Genomic DNA, 19,123 nt, shown 5'->3' with positions numbered 1-19,123 from the left:
TTCACTATTGAGAACAAAGATAAATGTGTAGGGCTTATAGTTCGTATTTTTTAGCATTAGAAAGAACTTCAAAGAAGGTAAGCGATCTTGGCATGTCTTTTAATTGAAAAACGCTTTTTAAAAATCAATAACTATTACTTATGAAAGCAGAAGAATAGAAATGATGGTATTAGATTCATAATTGTTACATATTTGCCGTAACTTATTTTTACAATGTGTTTTTCAATTAAAAGACACATCAAGATTGTTTACCTAATTTCTAATGCTAAAAAAAAACGAGGTATAGTAAAACTAACAATTTCTTTGAAACACGATTTATTCGTACGTATACATGAGTATTGCTATATACTTGTACTATCCTCTTAAGGCCCAAGGTCCTACCTATAGTACTTATTCAGTTGGATGAAATTTAAATCATATTCAATTGGCTATTTAATTGTTTTTTTTTTCAATTGGTTTTTTTATTTTTAATCATATTCCTCTACAAGTGTGATACAGTGGTAGCAAAAATTAAGAGTTTGGCTACCACTGTATTATATCTATTTGTCAATTTTGATGTGTATATGTGTAATTATTGTATGTTTATTGTTGTGTATAGCTATGTGTGTAAATCACATGAAATAAATAATTTTGAATTTGAATTTTGAATTGGAATAGACTCGCATTTGTTTTGTTCAATTTCCAAACAAAACCAAAATCAACTCTATTCCCCGCACTAAAGGTTCAAATTTCAGTGGCATATTCTGGATTGTTCATTCGTATGACTGGGCTTTAGGAGGCTATTGTACAGTCGCCATCAGATATATCGGAGCGGCCAAGGTGCTCACAAATATCTGGACACGCCTCTATTGTCAGCGCGTTAGAATGCGTGTTCAGATATTGTGAACACCTTGGTCGCTCCGATATATCTGATGGCGACTGTACTATTAAACTATTTATACGACACTGGCAGTTATTTCGGCCACACGACACTCTGTATCCACGACATATAATACTGCACATTAGTATAGACTCCAGGCACGCCGGCGCCACAACGCGGCCCAAACGATACGATACCGCGCACCACGTACGAGCAGTGTATATCGCGGGCATAAGTCATCATAGGCCCGCCGCTGTCGCCCTGGAAACAAAATAAGTTATGGCAAAAATTTCATTTTTGGTACAAGCTTTTATCGCTGACTGTACTTTTATTTCCACAGGCAACTAATGCTCATCGAGACGATTCTAAAAACCCCAAACACAATAAGGTTTCCTTGTTTTATCACATAGTTCCTATGGCCACCTCAGGTCTCCTCAGGGGCTAATGGACAGCTCGATGACACCATGATATTGCATTGTCACCCGACTTACGTATGTATGCAAAATTTCAGCTCAATCGGAAACAGGGAAGTGGATCAAATTTAACTTGCAAGATTTGATTACATGTCTGTACAGACAGACAGACAATGGTCAGGTGAAACTAAATAAAAGCTTGTAATATGGGTATCTATAATGAATATGTACGAGTATGACGACCGGGTTCGAATCCCGGTAAGGGCATTTATTTGTGTGATGAACATAAATATTTGTTCCTGAGTCATGGATGTTTTTTATGTATTTAAATATTTGTATATTATATACACCGTGAAATTTTAGTGGTTGTTTTCCCGCAACGAAATGATTCTGCTATCGATATACAGTCGATGTGTAATCTTTTTTTTAAATAATGTTAAGAAATGCCAGATTTATAAATGTGTCGAACGAAACTCGAAAGTGACCTAACACCAGTAGTAGCACTGCAGTAGTACCTACCTAATTCTTTTGAGTGCATGAAACAAAATAACCTAAAAAGTAGTTCCATTTATTTTTCCTTCACACATTTTACGTGTAGTTAGTTTGCAGATCCTTAAAAGTAAACATAACAAGTTAAGATCAAGCTTTTAATGATCAAAAACTTAAACAAACACTTAAACTTCCCGATACCGCAATAATTGTTCGAACTGCAATCCGCCACGTTCAATACACAATCACCTCTGCCCTGTGCATGTGCTGGCGTTTGAAACTGCCCGTGGTTAAGCAGCCGCTGTGTTGCGGCGACAATTGTTCGTCCGTGTGGAACTTGGGGGTTTAAAATCCCCCGAAGACGCAGCGACTGTAAATGGTCCGGTTCCGCGTAAAGTCGCCGGGCGGCGTGGGAGTCGTAGTTAGCCCTAGCGTACAGCTGCACCATCGCGACGTACTCTAAATTAGAATATTCGTAATGTCGATCCATTTTACTAGAAATAGCAGTGATGACATTGACAGGATCTGTTATCACATTAATAATAATAAGCGAAGAGGATGTAATTATTCGATTTACCAAAGTTGACACAACGTAATGGCAATCATCAAACTAATAAAAAGGTTTTATTTCAACTGTTAAACGTGAAGGAACAGTCTAAGTAAATTTTAATTTCAGTTGTCAAACAGTAAAGCACTCTAGCCTGTTACACAGTTTAAAAAAGTAACATGTGCTTGTTTATTTGTTTATCTGTTTACAACGTTTACAATATCGGGAACTGTCGTCGACTTGCAGTTTTAGTGTGTTACTATTGTTTTTCGCTTGTTCGAGTTTAGGTTATTTTTTTGTATTTTTTTTTTTGGAAAACAGTTTATTTATAAGTTTGTCTATCATAATTCGAAAGTACTACCGATAGCAAATCGCCCTGCCGCGGGAAAACAACCACTAAAATTTCACGGTGTATATCGTCGTCTGAGTACCCACAACAGAAACTGTTTTGAGTTTACCGTGGGACTTAGTCAATTTGTGTAAGAATGTCCCTATAATATTTATTTATTTATATTATAATCTTGCCTATAGTTCGTTTTTTTAGCATTAGAAAGAACTTGCAAGAAGGTAAGCGATCTTGACATGTCTTTTAATTGAAAAACGCTTTATAAAAATCTTAAACTATTATTATGAAAGCAGAAGAATATAAATAATCGTATTAGATTAATAATTGTTACATATTTGCCGTGACTTATTTTTAAAATGTGTTTTTCAATTAAAAGACACATCAAGATTGTTTACCTTATTTCTAATGCTAAAAAAAACGAACTATAAGGAATTACTAGAGTTGGACCAAGGTAACTATACTTAACTTTATTGTAATCCTTGCTTTCGGCAGCGCACAACATGGTTTTCTTATCAAATAAATTATCTGACTGATTACCTAACAAATCTGACAACTTACCCGATAAGAGTACTTATTGTCATCTTTACCGTCTGCAGCACACAACATGGTTTCCTTGTCAAACAAATTATCTGACTATCTGACAAATCTGACATCTTACCCGACAAGAGTTTTTACTGTCATCTTTGCCACCAGCAGCGCACAAGATGGTCTCCTTGTCAAATAAATTATCTGACCGATTATCTGACAAATCTGACAACCTACCTGACAAGAGTCCTTATTGTCATCTTTACCGCCTGCAGAACACAAGATGGTCTCCTTGTCAAATAAATTATCTGACTGATTACCTGACAACTTACCTGACAAGAGTCCTTATTGTCATCTTTACTGTCTGCAGCACACAGCATGGTTTTCTTGTCAAATAGTTATCTGACGGATTATCTGACTTCTTACCTGACAAGAGTCCTTATTGTCATCTTTACCGCCTGCAGCACACAACATGGTCTCCTTGTCAAATAAATTATCTGCTGTTTGCGAGAAGAATGGCTTGCAGTAAGATTCGTAGTCAAATTCGGGAACCGTCACCTAAAAACCATAGAGAAATTTGAGAAATAACTTAGTATAGAGTGCCAACTCCATAGATCCGTTCTCAGCGATTGGAGGCGCTGGTGGCTTAGCGGTAAGAGCGTGCGACTTTCAATCCGGAGGTCGCGGTGCAAATTCAAAACTGCAAAAATGACTCTGGGTCTTAGGAGGCTATACCCTCATGGCTCCTCTACACGATGGGCCAACGCCGGCCACTCCGAGGGACGCATTTATGCGTTAGAGGGAGCAAGTGATATTGCTATCTCATTCTACCGTATGGCTGCGTCTCTTGGAGTGGCCGGCGTTGGCCCATCGTGTAGAGGAGCCATCAGGTTCCAGTTGATAAAGTATTCGGTACGTACCTTCATAAGTATTTCTGACTCGCTGTTACCCAGTTCTCCGGTCTTGCCCCACCCGGCTAGGATCCGGTCCGTAGTTATAGGTATAGCTGGGGAAGGTAGACACGCGGGCCGAATGAACTCCGAGAACTCTACCCTGAAAAAAAAACATTTTTTAGCAAGACTTAAGGAGTCTAAGCAGGCGTGGCTCACTCCGCGACTTCGTCGCTTTGCTACAGGTAGCTAAAAGTACATCCGTTCCACCCAAATTTTGGGGAAAGCCATAAGCCGCGCGTGGCGCTGTCGCCACCTAGCGGCCATATCTGTCCTGATCGTAACAGACGCGTTTTGTTAGTCTTCTGTACCTAGTACTATTTTCGAGCGATGGCGCCATAACCTTCAGCCTACTCTCGAGTAGATGGCGTTAATATTAATATTTAACAAGTTAACACATATCAGTGAAAGAATAAGGATCAAAGTCAAATGGCGTTCCAACAGTTTTAATCGTCTGTCGAAAGATGGCAGTAAATGTACTGTAGCTACATAATTTACCATGACAGTAACTCTTATTAGGGTTCCGTACCCAAAGCATAGAATAAAGAAGTAACGCCCAAAGGGTAAAACGGGACCCTATTACTACGACTCTGCTGTCCGTCCGTCCGTCTGTCACCAGGCTGTATCTCACGAACCGTAATAGCTAGACAGTTGAAATTTTCACAGATGATGTATTTCCGTTGCCGCTATAACAACAAATACTAAAAACAGAATAAAATAAAGATTTAAGTGGGGCTCCCATACAACAAACGTCATTTTTGACCGAAGTTAAGCAACGTCGGGTGGGGTCAGTACTTGGATGGGTGACCGTTTTTTTTGCCTTTTTTGCATTATGGTACGGAACCTTTCGTGCGCGAGTCCGACTCGCACTTGCCCGGTTTTTTTTATTACCTTCTATCAAGTTCTAGCAGGGCGATGTCGTGTTTCTTCTCATTCTTCTGGTACAGCTTGTGCGGTATGAATCTAATGATGTTGAACAGCAGACCATCCCGGGCTTCTGACTTGTTGGTGGCTCCGAGCAACGCGTAGCGGAGGAGGCCACTGCCAATGTTTAAAAGTAATTAGTTAAAGGACTAGTAAATTTTTCGCCAATCTGATTAAATTGCCCGATCGAATCAGGACGTGTGGACGCAAATGTCAATTTGACTCGCCGAATTTAACTGCCGATTTGTGTCGTCATTACAGATTGGATTTTGTATGTAATGAGTGAGAAGTGTGACTGTGTGCACATTTGGGGGAAAAAATGGCAGAACGATTTGTACGGTAAGATATCGCTCGGGCTCCCTTCCGATGTTTCGGAAGCCGGTGTTGCTCGAAGACAGTTATAACAGTCTTTAGTTCGTAGCTTTCTAATAGCCGGCGAGTCGAACGCTACAGAACCAGTCTAAAATATGTCATCGAGATGCGTAACGAAGGCGCGTTATCGGAGAGCGCACCTACACTGGTTTTTTGAGCGTTGGACTAGCCCGCGCTCAGGTGCCAAATAGAATAATTAAGACCCTTTTTGCAGGTAAGTAGCACGTGCGGTACTTAACAATAGACAATAGGTTAAAGGATTAGTCGTGGGGTTCTATTAGAAAGCTACAAACTATACTATAGTGACTTACTAGTCTCTATGTGAGAGTACATGTCCCGCGGTCAAGATGAATCTGTCACTAATAAGTGACCCCCCGGCCACCCACACCACGGGTCCCAGTCCGGTGTTCACAGTATTTCTGCAGCCTAACAGCGCCTGAAACAAACCAACATAAATTTATATAATTTGTTAAATTTGTTAAATAGGTATCAAAAAGTATCACCATCTACTCGAGGATAGGCCAAAGGTACGGTGCGATGCGATCTTTTTTTGGCCTACTAACACTCTAATATAAGCACAGAATAAATAATAGTACTAGGTACAGAAGACTCACTCTCTAACAAAACGCGTCTGTCACGATCAGCACAGATATGGCCGCTAGGTGGCGACAGCGCCACGCGCGGCTTATGGCAAACCCCAAAATTGGGGTCGAACGAATGTACTACCTGTAGCAAGGCGACGAAATCGCGGAGTGAGCCACGCCTGATATAAGTTGGAATAGTTAGATTATATAACTATATATAAGAGAACGGGACGACATACACTACAGTGTTGCCACATTTTAATTTCTACTCTTTTTTGCTAGGCCGTAAAAACCATCTCACCCTGGCATCCGTTCTCTCCCCATTTATAACCCAACCCTCCATGCAATCCCTACTCACCCCATTTTACGGTAGTTACTAACCATGTGTGGAAATTCGTTGCGCTGCGCCGGCGTCCCTCCAGTGATCCTATCGCCGAATGACTCAACGCCACACGTGTCCTCTCTCACGTACGAGTCCGGGTTCGAGTCGCTGGAGACGCACACATTCACATAGCGTTGGTATTCTAGGCATTCTGAAAAATATAATCACTATATCAGTCTTTTCCACGATACGACTACGACGACTTTGTTCACGACATGTTCCTAAAGAATATCATAGAAGGAAAAATAGAGGGAAAGAGAGGAAGAGGAAGACCTATAGTTCGTTTTTTTTAGCATTAGAAAGAACTTGGAAGAAGGTAAGCGATCTTGACATGTCTTTTAATTGAAAAACGCTTTTTAAAAACAAAAAACTATTACTTATGAAAGCAGAAGAATATAAATGGTCGTATTAGATTCATAATTGTTACATATTTGCCGTAACTTATTTTTAAAATGTGTTTTTCAATTAAAAGACACATCAAGATTGTTTACCTTTTTTCTAATGCTAAAAAAAACGAGGTATAGAATCAATTATTTTAACCAAATAAAAGAAAAGGTTCGGGTCGTGTCATACCAGAAGGTTAAGGAGTTGGCAGAGGACCGGACGAGTTAGAGATTGCTCCACCAACAAGAGCACAGCTCTTAAATATAAAGAAGAAGATCAGCCTTTTATCGTCCATGGCTGCTGAGGGTCTAACGTCAAACCACGTTCAATGTGTTGCCTCTCTGTCGCACTTATAAATTTGTGCGTAAGTGTGACAGAGACAAAACACGTCGTACGTGGTTTGCGGTAGGACCTCTGAGCATGGGCCTCTCTTTTCTGAGCTATATGAGCCCAGAAGTTAATCTTCCGAGCGCCATTGCACCATTCCACTAACTCGGGGCTAATCGGTTTAACCTGGAGTTACCATGGTTACCAATACAATTTGACACTGGGTTATTGATTTAACCGCTTAACCCCGGGTTAGTGGGATGGTGCAAGTGGCTCCGAATGTTTTCCACCCAACGAGTGAACACGCAAGGCACTTCTTTCGCGCACTTTGGTCCACCTTTCATCACTCTACCTCTCTACCTCATGTTCCGCGCAACTCAAATTTAGTTTGGTAATTTGACCTTATTTCGTTACGTTGGCCTTACTTTTAAAAGCGATGTCGTTTCTGTCCCCCGATGGCAGCTGCAAGGGGGGGGGCAGCCAACTGGTTCCGCGGGGGGAGGGGCTTCGGGCACATTATGGCAGCAGAGAATGGGCAGACTGGGCCATTAAGTTTTACTTTAGTTGAACTTACTTTTAAAAGCGATGTCGTTTTTGTCCCCCGTTGGCAGTTGCAAGGGGGGGCAGCCAACTGGTTCCGCGGGGGGAGGGGCTTCGGCCACGTTCTGGCAGCAGAGGATGGGCAGGCTCCCGTCGTACCGGCATGTCTGGAAACACGATCTATACAGGACGTCGCATTCACTGATCTAACGAAGGCTTAAAACGTATCCAGACTAGTCAATTTTTCGCCAATCTGATTAAATTGCCCGATCGAATCAGGCCGCGTAGCCAAGATGCCAATCGCTAACGCTCCGTAGCGATCGAAACGCAACTGTCACTGTCACACTCATGTGGAAGAGTGATAGAGATACATAATGCTTTTCGCTGTCGAAGCGATAGCGATTGTAACCTTGGCTAGGCGGCCAGCACGTGCGGACGCAAACGCCAATTTGACTCGCCGAATTCTACCGCCGATAATGACCGATATTACCGATAAAATGAGGTGCGGACGCAAGAACACCAATTTGTGAGGCCAGTATTTTCGTCCTGGGGATTTTTTTTAATTTAGAGGGCTCTATATAACCATACATCTAAAATTGAAGATTGACGCCAATTTCATTTCTCGTCCCGTCTGGATCCCGCTTTATGATAATAAAGGACCTTACGGCCCCATTCGCACGGGAGCTTTTTCAACGCGCGTTAAAAAAGGCGTTTGAATGATACAAATGGATAACCATGTATCTATTCACACGACAGCGGTGGCGCTTTTTATCAAGCGTTGTTGGATTTTCGACTTTAAGCCTTGGTCGTTAAATTGAAACAGATTCAAGCGCTTTTTTAACGCGCGTTGAAAAAGCTGTCGTGCGAATAGGGGCTTAGAGCTACCGAACCCCTATTGTAAACGTTCGATAGCGTGAAGAGCGTTCGTGTTTGCGTTATCTATTTTGTATGTATGGTATTTTGAACAGCGCACCACGCGGGACTTTTTTGAAACTCAAATTCCCGTACAAAATGACACTAACGCAAACTCGTACGTCACGTCACGCTATCGAATGAAATTTCCACTAAGGGTACAGATACAGACTCCCATCCATGCATGTATCATTTACTTTTTGGCATTAAAAAAAAGTTTTACGATTTTTCATATTTTTGGACCCATGGTTCAAAAGTTGAAGGGGGAGGGGACACATATTTTTTAAACTAAACTTATAGCTACTACTACATGGCTGGCGCGATGACCCAAAGTGACTCTTGGCCTCCAACACCAAAAGAACACCACTTTTCCCGGTCCAGACCGGTATCATGCCAGCTTTCACCGACGCCGAGCTCATGGATATCTGACATATCTGTCTCCAGTTCTCCACTCTATGTGCCCAACAATATTTTGGGTGACCAACAGGACGCGCAGCGTCCATTGACATAGATATCTAGGGACTGGCTTTACGGGCAATAATAATGAGGCATGACAGGGGCCAGTACAGTGGTGTGAAACCGCTACAACGCGATTGGTTGATGAGTTCGCATCACGCGCGCGATTGGTTAACGAGTTCGCATTACGCTCGCTATTGGTCGCAACTAGTTGCGTTAGATTAGACTGCACGATTGGCTGGAATCCGTGAGTAACACCGCTGAACTAGTACCATTTTTAGTGCCTAATTAGCCTGTCCTTAGATATTATATCTCAATGGCAGCGTCCAGTTGGTCAACCCAAGTAGGCCCTTTTGGCTGCCCGATCTTCACCCATCTTTTCGAAGTGGCCAAGCAGCTAAAGCTAGTTGTAGGACCGGTCCTGGAGGGGGCAGCTAAAAAAAGCTATTTTACCATGTCCTGCGACCGAAGTACCCCGTTATTCGAGCCCCCGAAGTAGCTCCGAAATGCCCCGACGTTGTACGAGCGGTCCTGAAGGGGGCAGCACACGATTCTGGTGCTGCCTTTCCATCTGCACATCTAAAAAAAATATTTTTATGTTTCATTATTAGGGTATTTACGAAAATGGGGCTTAATGGCGTACCAATTTGGCTCGCCGAATTCAACCGCCGATAATGACCGATATTATCGATAAAATGAGGTGCGGACGCAACAATACCAATTTGTGACGCCTGTATTTTCATTCTGGGGCATTTTTTCAATTTAGAGGGCTCTAATGTCACCATAAATCTAATAAAATAGGTAATTAAGTTGGAGATTGACGCCAATTTCATTTCTGATCAAATCGCTCGATTTGATCATCCCGTCTGGATACCGCTTCTTGAGTGACCCGATTTAATATGTCAGTGTATTCCTACTTATATTATATGTGACGTTATCTATGAAAAGGGACCTTATTGTCGATGGCGTTTACGCCATTATTAGCGACGCTCCGATATAATTTCAATGCCGTGCGACGTTGTGCGGCGTAAGCGCCATCGACAATAAGGTCCCTTTTCATAGATAATGCCCCATATTATTTACTTACTGGGGGTTTCTTTTCGTCAATAGTCAACAGCTTGACGGCGTAGTCACAGTCCTCTAATATCTTGCACACGCCAGCGTCATTGTTGGCCATGCAGGGATCCCCTGAATAAATAAAAAAACACAAAAAAATATATATATATATATATATATATATATATATATATATATATATATATATATATATATATATATAATATAATAAATAGTAAAAGCGTGCATATTAGCAGGCGTGGCTCACTCCGCGATTTCGTCGCTTTGCTATAGGTAGCTAAACGTACATCCGCTCCACACCAATTTTGGTGGCTAGCCATAGCCATAAGCCACGCGTGGCGCTGTCGCCACCTAGCCGCCATATCTGTCCTGATCGTAACAGACGCGTTTTGTTAGAGAGTGAGTCTTCGTACCTAGACTATTATTTATTCTGTGAGATTTAGCTCTGTTTTTACACTCCAGAAACTATATAAAGTATGAACGTTAAACGTTAAGCTCGAAGAATTTCGTATATTGACCCGCCATTTCCTATCTCTTTCGCACGCGCATAAGTAAAGATAGACCGCGGGCCATGAGCAAATATCGTCAGTCATCGCCTCCCGCTTGATACTTTGTCAGATGATAGTTTAGATGCTATCATGAATTAAAAAAATTGTCAGCCGGTTGTATCGCGGTGGAAAGACCGTCAGTTGATCATGTCCACAAATCCATAAGGGGTTTATTGAAATGCCTGGTGAAATCCTACATGCAAAGTTTCATGATTTAGTTATTGCTATAATAAAAAGGTACAGCGCTTATTTTTCACATGTTTATGCAAGTAGCTGACGGTGTTTCCACCGCTATACAACCGGCTGACGGTTTTTTTTTTATATATTCTTTTAAACTATCTTCTAACAAAGTATCAAACGGGAGGCGATGACAAAATTTATTTAATTTTTTTACATGTTTCGGAGGCTGCCATTCCTCAACCCCCCAACGGAGCGCCAGCTGACGTCCATGAGGGATCATCATACATAGCCGTTAACCAATATACGAGTTATCAACCGGGAGGCGATTGGTCATGGAAATCTGTTCGTGGCTCGCGGTCGTTACCTTCGCATTTATAATATTAGTATGGAGTATGGATTAGTATGGAAGTATGGATATGGATAGTATGGATGATATGGATTAGTAGTAGGCATTTTTTTATTTTGGTACTTAAAACACGACATCTTTAAGTTTCCTGTATTTGAGGTAAATGTACTAATTATAGTACCACTTTAGATTATTTGCTGCGTTTTCCTGTTTAACTGAGATCAGTAAATAAATTTAATGTAGAATGAATAGGTATAAACTAGTGGCTCTGTGAGCTGTAGACCTCGCGAGCTGAGCTTAAAACTGAGTAAATGTATGGCTTCGTTGTTTAGAAGAATTTAGAGAATCTAATTTGACAATTAAAACCTTAACTATCGAACCTTCTTACAAAATTCGGGAATTGGTTTAGAAATGCGACCAGTAGAGTAGAACAGATGGACATACGAAACAATTTTTGGCTAACAGGCCAATTCAAACGTACACTGATATCAGAATGACGTCTAACTGATGTCATTTAGTTATCGTGCATTTCGCTGGTTCTTGTCCGTACATGTATTGGCGCAAGCGAGACGCACGATGACTACTAAATAACATGATAAAAAAATCATTCCGATGTCAGTGTACGGTCGGTGCCCCAACTTAAGTATCCACGTCGCCATACTAATTGTATAGAAAAGTGGATAGAGTTAGACCAAGAAAAGTCTGCAGAGATTTTGACAGCACACGCAGTGCCAATGTTATTTGTGCCAGTGTCAAAATCTCTGCAGACTTTTCTTGGTCTAACTCTACTTATGTTAGGGAACCAACATTACCTTTTAATTAGCCTGTAAACTGCAACTGAGAAGCTTCGTGCGCGTTTGGTTTGTGTAGCAGCATACGATTACTGGGGATGGAACCAGGGACCTCCCGATGCAAACAAAAAAAGCGAACGTTTGCAAAATGCGCCATGATAGTTCTTACTAAAGCTGACGAAATTTAGCTACTCATTCTCAAGTAAAAACGAAATATCTAAATACCGCCAAAACCAGCGATACAAATTTTCTGAATTTTTGGACATTTAATCTGAGCTGTAGACCTCGCGAGCAGAGCTTGAAATAACATGGTGCTAAGAGCTTTAAATACACCGTGTTTTTTTTTATTTCCGTTAATTTCAAGGGTGCATTCCTGAGCTTAAATCAAGTAACTTTCTCAAAGACACCGATGTTCTAATTAAGTCCATTTCGGAGATAATCCATAATTTATTTTTTTACTATAAGGCCTCTACAAGCGTGTACACTTGCCTTAGGGCCGGCTTACATATTGATTAGTGTTTAGAATGAGTTCATACATTTGCTACTAAACTTAAGTACAATCTCGGTCGATTGATGTACGAAATGACATTGATATGTTACAGATTTCAATTGTTTGGTTGAGTTAAATGTAATGCCCGTGTTACAACAACGCTATATGCTACATTTAATTACTTTTTAAACAAAAAAAAAAACAAAAAAGAAAACAAAAAAAAATTTTTTTTTTGAAAATTAACTATGCCATTTAGTTCTTATAAACGTACTTAACTATACCCCGAAGTTAACGGAATTCAATAAAAACACGGTGTATAGTAAATTAAAGAAAAACAATACGAAATTTATGTGTAAAAAAATACAAAAAGTTATAATATCCCAGCATACAATTACTGGGGATCGAACCCAGACCCTCTGTGCAAACAGAAAAAGCGAACGTTTACAAACTGAGCCAAATAGTTCTTAGATGGGTTGACGAAATTTAGCTACTCCTTCTCAAATTAAAATTAGTTAAAATTAAATATCTAAATACCGCCTAAACCAGCGATAATTTTTTTCTGCATTTTTTGCTATTAACTCTGTAAACATGTTTCAAAAAGAAAATAGGCTTATGATATCGATACGACTATTTGTTTAGGCGCCAGGTATCACGACTCCGCCATTTTTAAAAAATTCCAAAAACCGGATTGACAAAAAAATTTTATTTAGTCATAAAATTCGGTCACAAAATTTCACGAGAATCGGTTAAGAATTGCGACCTGTAGAGGAGAACATCCGGACATACGAAAGCAAAATGCCCGAGTCAAAACGTAGACCTTCGCTTCGCTTCGGTCAATAAATCAAACTAAAAGGAATACCTATTCGTCATGTAAGTCTACAAAATAAGGAAAATCGAAGGAAGAATGACATTTTAGTTTTAAGATATTTTTAAGGAAGACTGGTAATTTGTTTAAGGTTTTAATAACAAGTGGTATATTAGTTAGGCATTCTAGATTTTTAAACTGCGTAATTTACTTATGGGTTTGTGTGTAGGCACATAATAAATAATAGTACTAGGTACAGAAGACTCACTCTCTAACAAAACGCGTCTGTTACGATCAGCACAGATATGGCCGCTAGGTGGCGACAGCGCCACGTGCGGCTTATGGCAAACCCCAAAATTGGGGCCAAACGGATGCACTTTTAGCTACCTGTAGCAAAGCGACGAAATCGCGGAGTGAGACACGCCTGGTGTAGGTATGTATCGCGAACATACATACACACAGACAGACGCAGTGGGGAACTTTGTTTTATAAGGTGTAGTGAACATTCAAGTTCAAGTTGTTTTGTAAGGTGTAAACAAATGACATTAAAACAAACAAAAACAGGAAAATGAACACGAAATATCATATTCACCTTCGTTCAAGCCAAAAACACATTTCACACACAAAACAGACACAAAATATTTAATAAACACGTTCATATTTTGATAAAATATGATTTAGAAAATGGTCAACACGTTTTTAGTTTGCAAAGTTATAAACAAGGCGTCTGCAGACAAACAGGTTCTGTCCCGACTGGTATTATTGGACACGGTCATTAACTATATCAACTTATGTACCTATAGCCTTTAGCCGCCCAGAGACCTATAAAAAGATCTCCTGTTCCATTCTATTTTGAACTTTGAGTTGACAAAGTCAAGATTTCATTTTGCTTGGCAAGGTTTGACGTATGGGCGGCGAGAGGATAGTATAGTGGGGATTAAGGAAACATATGTTATTAATTAACTAGCGACAGTAGACCCGCTACACCTTAACAAATTATACATCTAAACCTTCCTCAAGAATCACTCTATTGATAGGCGAAAACCGCATGAAAATCCGTTCAGTAGTTTTCAAAAAGTAGTGTTCAATACCCACGCTCTTATTCTCTTTATAATAAGGCGCGTTAAGATCATTTTGAACACCTCGCCCGGTTAGCAACTTCTGCTTGACTGTACTTAGAACTAGAGATGCAACAGATATTCGGCCTGACCATCGGCCGAATATCCGGTATCCGGCCGCCGAATATTCGGCCAGCGGAACTATACCTACATTTCGGTATTTCAGGTGCGCATTCTGCAGGTTTGACCTGTTTCCTAGTAAACGTTCGCGCGGACTCATTTGTAGTTTGAAATGAGTGCGCGTGCAAGTCAGTGGAATGATTAAATTGTTTTAATAGTACATTTCGATGCTAGTGCGGAAGGTATGTCATTACTTTACGAGTACCGAGATATCTTGCCACGAGCCGCAGGCGAGTGGCAAGACTCGGGACGAGTGAAGAATGACATTTCCGCACGTGTATCGAACGACGTTTTTTAATACAGTTGCGAAAAAATAAGAAAAACATTGTTAATCGTACACTAAACAAAAGTGGTAACAGTGACAGCTCGGTTAGACGTCGTCTTTAAGTATATTATATCTATGGGCGTTTGGCAGCTATTCCGTTCCATTCAGTCAACTTATTAAGAACGGAATTTTCAATATTGAATATTAAAAAATAAACGTATAACACGTATAATTGATGAAGAGGTAAGTAATTAAATATGAAATATGTAATATTTTTCGTATTCTTACATTAACGGTAGGTTTTTATGCTGATTACGACGTTTAAAGGAAACTAATATTAACACTCATCAATAAGTAGTCGTGAATTGGAACAAGTATAAATTTAAAAAAATTGGAAAAGTAAAAAGCACTAGTTCGAGATAACCAACTTTCCGCACGCTAAACAGCTACGTAAAGTAGCACTTTTTGAGCAACTGTATTAAAAAATAATAAACAAGTACGATTATGACCGTGCCTGTTTCTTAAATCCAATTTGTTTACTCCGAAATCAAGCAATGTTAGTATCCTGTATCCGGCCAGATAGTAAAATAATGGCCGGATAGGCCGGATACCGGATAGTAACCGGATATCCGGTGCATCTCTACTTAGAACAAATAATATCGAAGAAGCCACTTTACATTGTAAGTGTACTTAGTGCTATATTTGCACATGATTTCCATCTCCCTATCAAAGTGTCATATTACAGCACTGTCAAGTACAAAAGTGCTTTCAATAGTAAAGTATTATGGATGACTATGGGTACATAAAATGGCATTTTAAATGCACTATAAAAGCAAACTGTACTTACCTTATTAATACCTACTAAAATTGTAAAATTTCTAGTTATAGTATAAACTGTAAGGTTTACTCGGGTAATTCCGAAATGAGACTTTTATTATGATGGAACTAAGGGTGATTTTCGTCTGAATTTCGGAATTATCCGACATTCGGCATTACCCGAATACACCTTATGTGTCTGTATCTTTAGGTATTTAAATAAAAGTAAACAAACAATTTGTACATACTCGAGTAGTTATATCATTTATTGGTTATCCGACCAAATACAAAACCGCCTGAATCAGTCACTGTCACTGAACGACCTGACTTTAACCTACATTATTTGATCATGTAATCTTTTTGTCTACCCTCAACTGGCTTAAGGAGCCATTTGAGGGTAGATTTTGTTTACTTTTATTTAAATACCTAAAGATACAGAGTATAATATAAACTAGAAATCCGAATATGGACTTTGCCGAATATTCGGTTGGGCTAAAACTGCCTACAACGCTGAAAGCAAGTTCATTCAGGTCTGCGTTCTGCACTCAAAACGAGTTTTTCTGCCGTATTCGAACTTCAAGATATTCACAAGAGACGACACGTACTAGATCCATTCTAGATACGTTATAGTTTAGATATCATCTAGTTCTCTTTTGCAGCGCAATTCCGGCAACCAATGTCACTTTGACGTTAGATAGAGTATCGATATCTATTAGATGTGAATTGGATCTCTAAGTCATATCCTGTGGAAATGGTTCAAGCCGTTCAAGAGTATCTCTAGAATCGCGCAAATGTCAAATTTGATAGGTTAGATCTTAAACATATCGTTATCGTATCTGGTGATGTCTAATAGATGTCTATTTCAAAATCCGAATCGGGCCCCGGGTTCGTTTATGATAAGAAACGGAAACGTCTCATACGACGGCCTACCGCGAACCACGATCTTCGTGTTGTCTCTCTGTTGCACTTGTAAATTCGTACGTAACGCAGCGTCTTACGTAGGCGACGAACGCGCGAACGCGGCGCGGCGCGGCGCGGCGCGGCTAAATCAATCCTTTGATGCACATAGAAGTGTCCTACGTAAGCGATCTCGTTGCGAACGCGGCGCGGCGCGATTTGCACGCGAATGTCGGGCGGCGCGGCGAGAGGCGGCACGAAAAAAACAAACCGTTGTTGCATATGGAAGTGTCCTAGGTGAGCGATTTTGACGCGATGGCGGCGCGGCGCGGCGGCGGCGCGGCGCGGCGCGGATCTGGCGCGATCAATCTATTTGATTTTTAGACGCGAATATGACGCGGCTAGAGGCGTGGCGTATATAGAATTACCGGCTTTGATTTGATTAGTCGACTCCCGTTTGATTTCTTTATAGGTTTTCCTGTAATCAATAGGCACAAAACTAAAAAATATTCAAATTCGCGGAAATTGGTATAAAAGACGTAACTCCAGTAGCGTCTATGGCACTTACGATCCTATCCCGTCGTAAAGCCAATTTTTGCCAAAACGGAATTAATACCTAATAATAAGCAAATTAATTAAATAACCACCCGGGTAATTGTGTACTTAGTTTTTGAAGGCGGTGCCAAATCAAAATGCCAGTAAACCAAAATTTCAGACAACGAAGAACGCTGCACGTACTTGCATAAAAAGACATAGTTTACTCATAATTTAAATACGAATTTTCTAATACACCGTGTCTGCGTGCGGCCAAGGCGGTCGGACTCGGGAGTGTCTCCCTAGTCGGACAAGGCCGCCGCGCCGCGCCGCTTCGCTGTGGGAGTAGGACAAACCTATACGTATCAACGTTTTGTTTCTTCCTCACCGCGCCGCGCCTCGCCGCGTGTTCGCCGCGCGTTCGCCGCACCGCGCCGCGCCGCGCCGCTTCGCGAAGTGTGAGTAGGACACACCTATACGTATCAACGTTTTGTTTCTTCCTCGCCGCGCCGCGTCGCGCCGCCGCCGCGCCGCGCCGCCGCCGCGCGTTCGTCGCCTACGTAAGACGCTGCGTAAGTGTAACAGGGAGGCAACACGTCGAATGTGGTTCACGGTAGGCTCTCTGAGGGGCTACCGCGAAAACCGGAATTCGCAAATTGCGGGGATCTTTCTCTTTTACTCCAATGAAGGCGTAATTAGAGTGACAGAGAAAGATCCCCGCAATTTGCGAACTTCGATTTTCGCGGTTATAGCCCTGATTGTGAAAAGCATCCACGTTATAACTAGCGGACGCACTTAAAAAAAATTGTTTATTCGGTAAATATACGGCACTTTTCAGAACTATTCGGCCGAATACGAACATTGAAAAATATGCCGAATATTCGGCCCATCTCTAGTGTCATCAGTGTCACAGAATAAATAATAGTACTAGGTACGGAAGACTCACTCTCTAACAAAACGCATCTGTCACGATCAGCACAGATATGGCCGCTTGGTGGCGACAGCGCCACGCGCGGCTTATGGCAAACCCCAAAATTGTTGTGGAACGGATGTACTTTTAGCTACCTGTAGCAAAGCGACGAAATAGCGGAGTGAGCCACGCCTGTCAGTGTTTTTTCTCCAGAAATAGGCTAACATTAAATACTCAGATCACGCGTTTGTATATTGAATTACAATTTTTATAGGATAAGTTTTAAAGCATTATAATTTATTGATAAGGTTCTGGTGCTAGGGTGGCCTAACGATAGTGTTTGGATGGGATATGTCTCTTTAATACAATACAATAAAAAAATAAACCGGGCAAGTGCGAGTCGGACTCGCGCACGAAGGGTTCCGTACCATAATGCAAAAAAAAAAACAAAAAACAAGGAAAAAAAAAAACGGTCACCCATCCAAGTACTGACCACTCCCGACGTTGCTTAACTTTGGTCAAAAATCACGTTTATTGTATGGGAGCCCCATTTAAATCTTTATTTTATTCTGTTTTTAGTATTTGTTGTTATAGCGGCAACAGAAATACATCATTTGTGAAAATTTCAACTGTCTAGCTATCACGGTTCGTGAGATACAGCCTGGTGACAGACGGACGGACGGACGAACGGACGGACGGACGGACGGACAGCGAAGTCTTAGTAATAGGGTCCCGTTTTACCCTTTGGGTACGAAACCCTAAAAATACAATACAAATGTGACGTCCCACGGGTTAAAGTACCTAATGGAGGTTGGCGCTTACGCTATTATTAACGCCGCTCCATTATTATTGCGGCGATATACGACGTAAGCGCCAGCCGCCATAAGGTATCTTTTGCCATGGAACGTCACAAATACTTTTTATTGTACACGTCATTACAAAAAACAATACAAATAATACACGAAGAAGAGGTTAAATAACAGGCGGTCTTATTTTGGTATACCTCGTTTTTAGGGTTCCGTACCCAAAGGGTAAAACGGGACCCTATTACTAAGACTTCGCTGTCCGTCCGTCAGTCCGTCCGTCCGTCCGTCTGTCACCAGGCTGTATCTCACGAACCGTGATAGCTAGACAGTTGAAATTTTCACAGATGATGTATTTCTGTTGCCGCTATAACAACAAATAGTAAAAACAGAATAAAATAAAGATTTAAATG

General features: G+C 40.9%; 1 protein-coding gene across 1 annotated transcript; it reads right to left on the bottom strand.

The window, feature by feature from the left end:
- Positions 1-298: 298 nt before the first annotated feature.
- Positions 299-13,990, bottom strand: LOC134676267 (trypsin-1-like). Its single transcript, XM_063534634.1, has 10 exons — positions 13,840-13,990; positions 10,098-10,198; positions 9,464-9,589; positions 7,677-7,809; positions 6,391-6,542; positions 5,737-5,861; positions 5,021-5,170; positions 4,100-4,232; positions 3,606-3,737; positions 299-1,120 (listed from the first exon to the last, which is right to left on the bottom strand). Exons 1-10 carry the CDS (start codon positions 13,904-13,906, stop codon positions 953-955), a joined length of 1,287 nt encoding a protein of 428 aa, XP_063390704.1. The 5' UTR covers positions 13,907-13,990; the 3' UTR covers positions 299-952.
- Between the last annotated feature and the right edge of the window lie 5,133 nt (positions 13,991-19,123).

This window comes from Cydia fagiglandana, chromosome 24, assembly GCF_963556715.1.
Source record: "Cydia fagiglandana chromosome 24, ilCydFagi1.1, whole genome shotgun sequence".
Taxonomy (NCBI): domain Eukaryota; kingdom Metazoa; phylum Arthropoda; class Insecta; order Lepidoptera; family Tortricidae; genus Cydia; species Cydia fagiglandana.
This window is presented reverse-complemented; position numbering and strand designations above follow the sequence as displayed.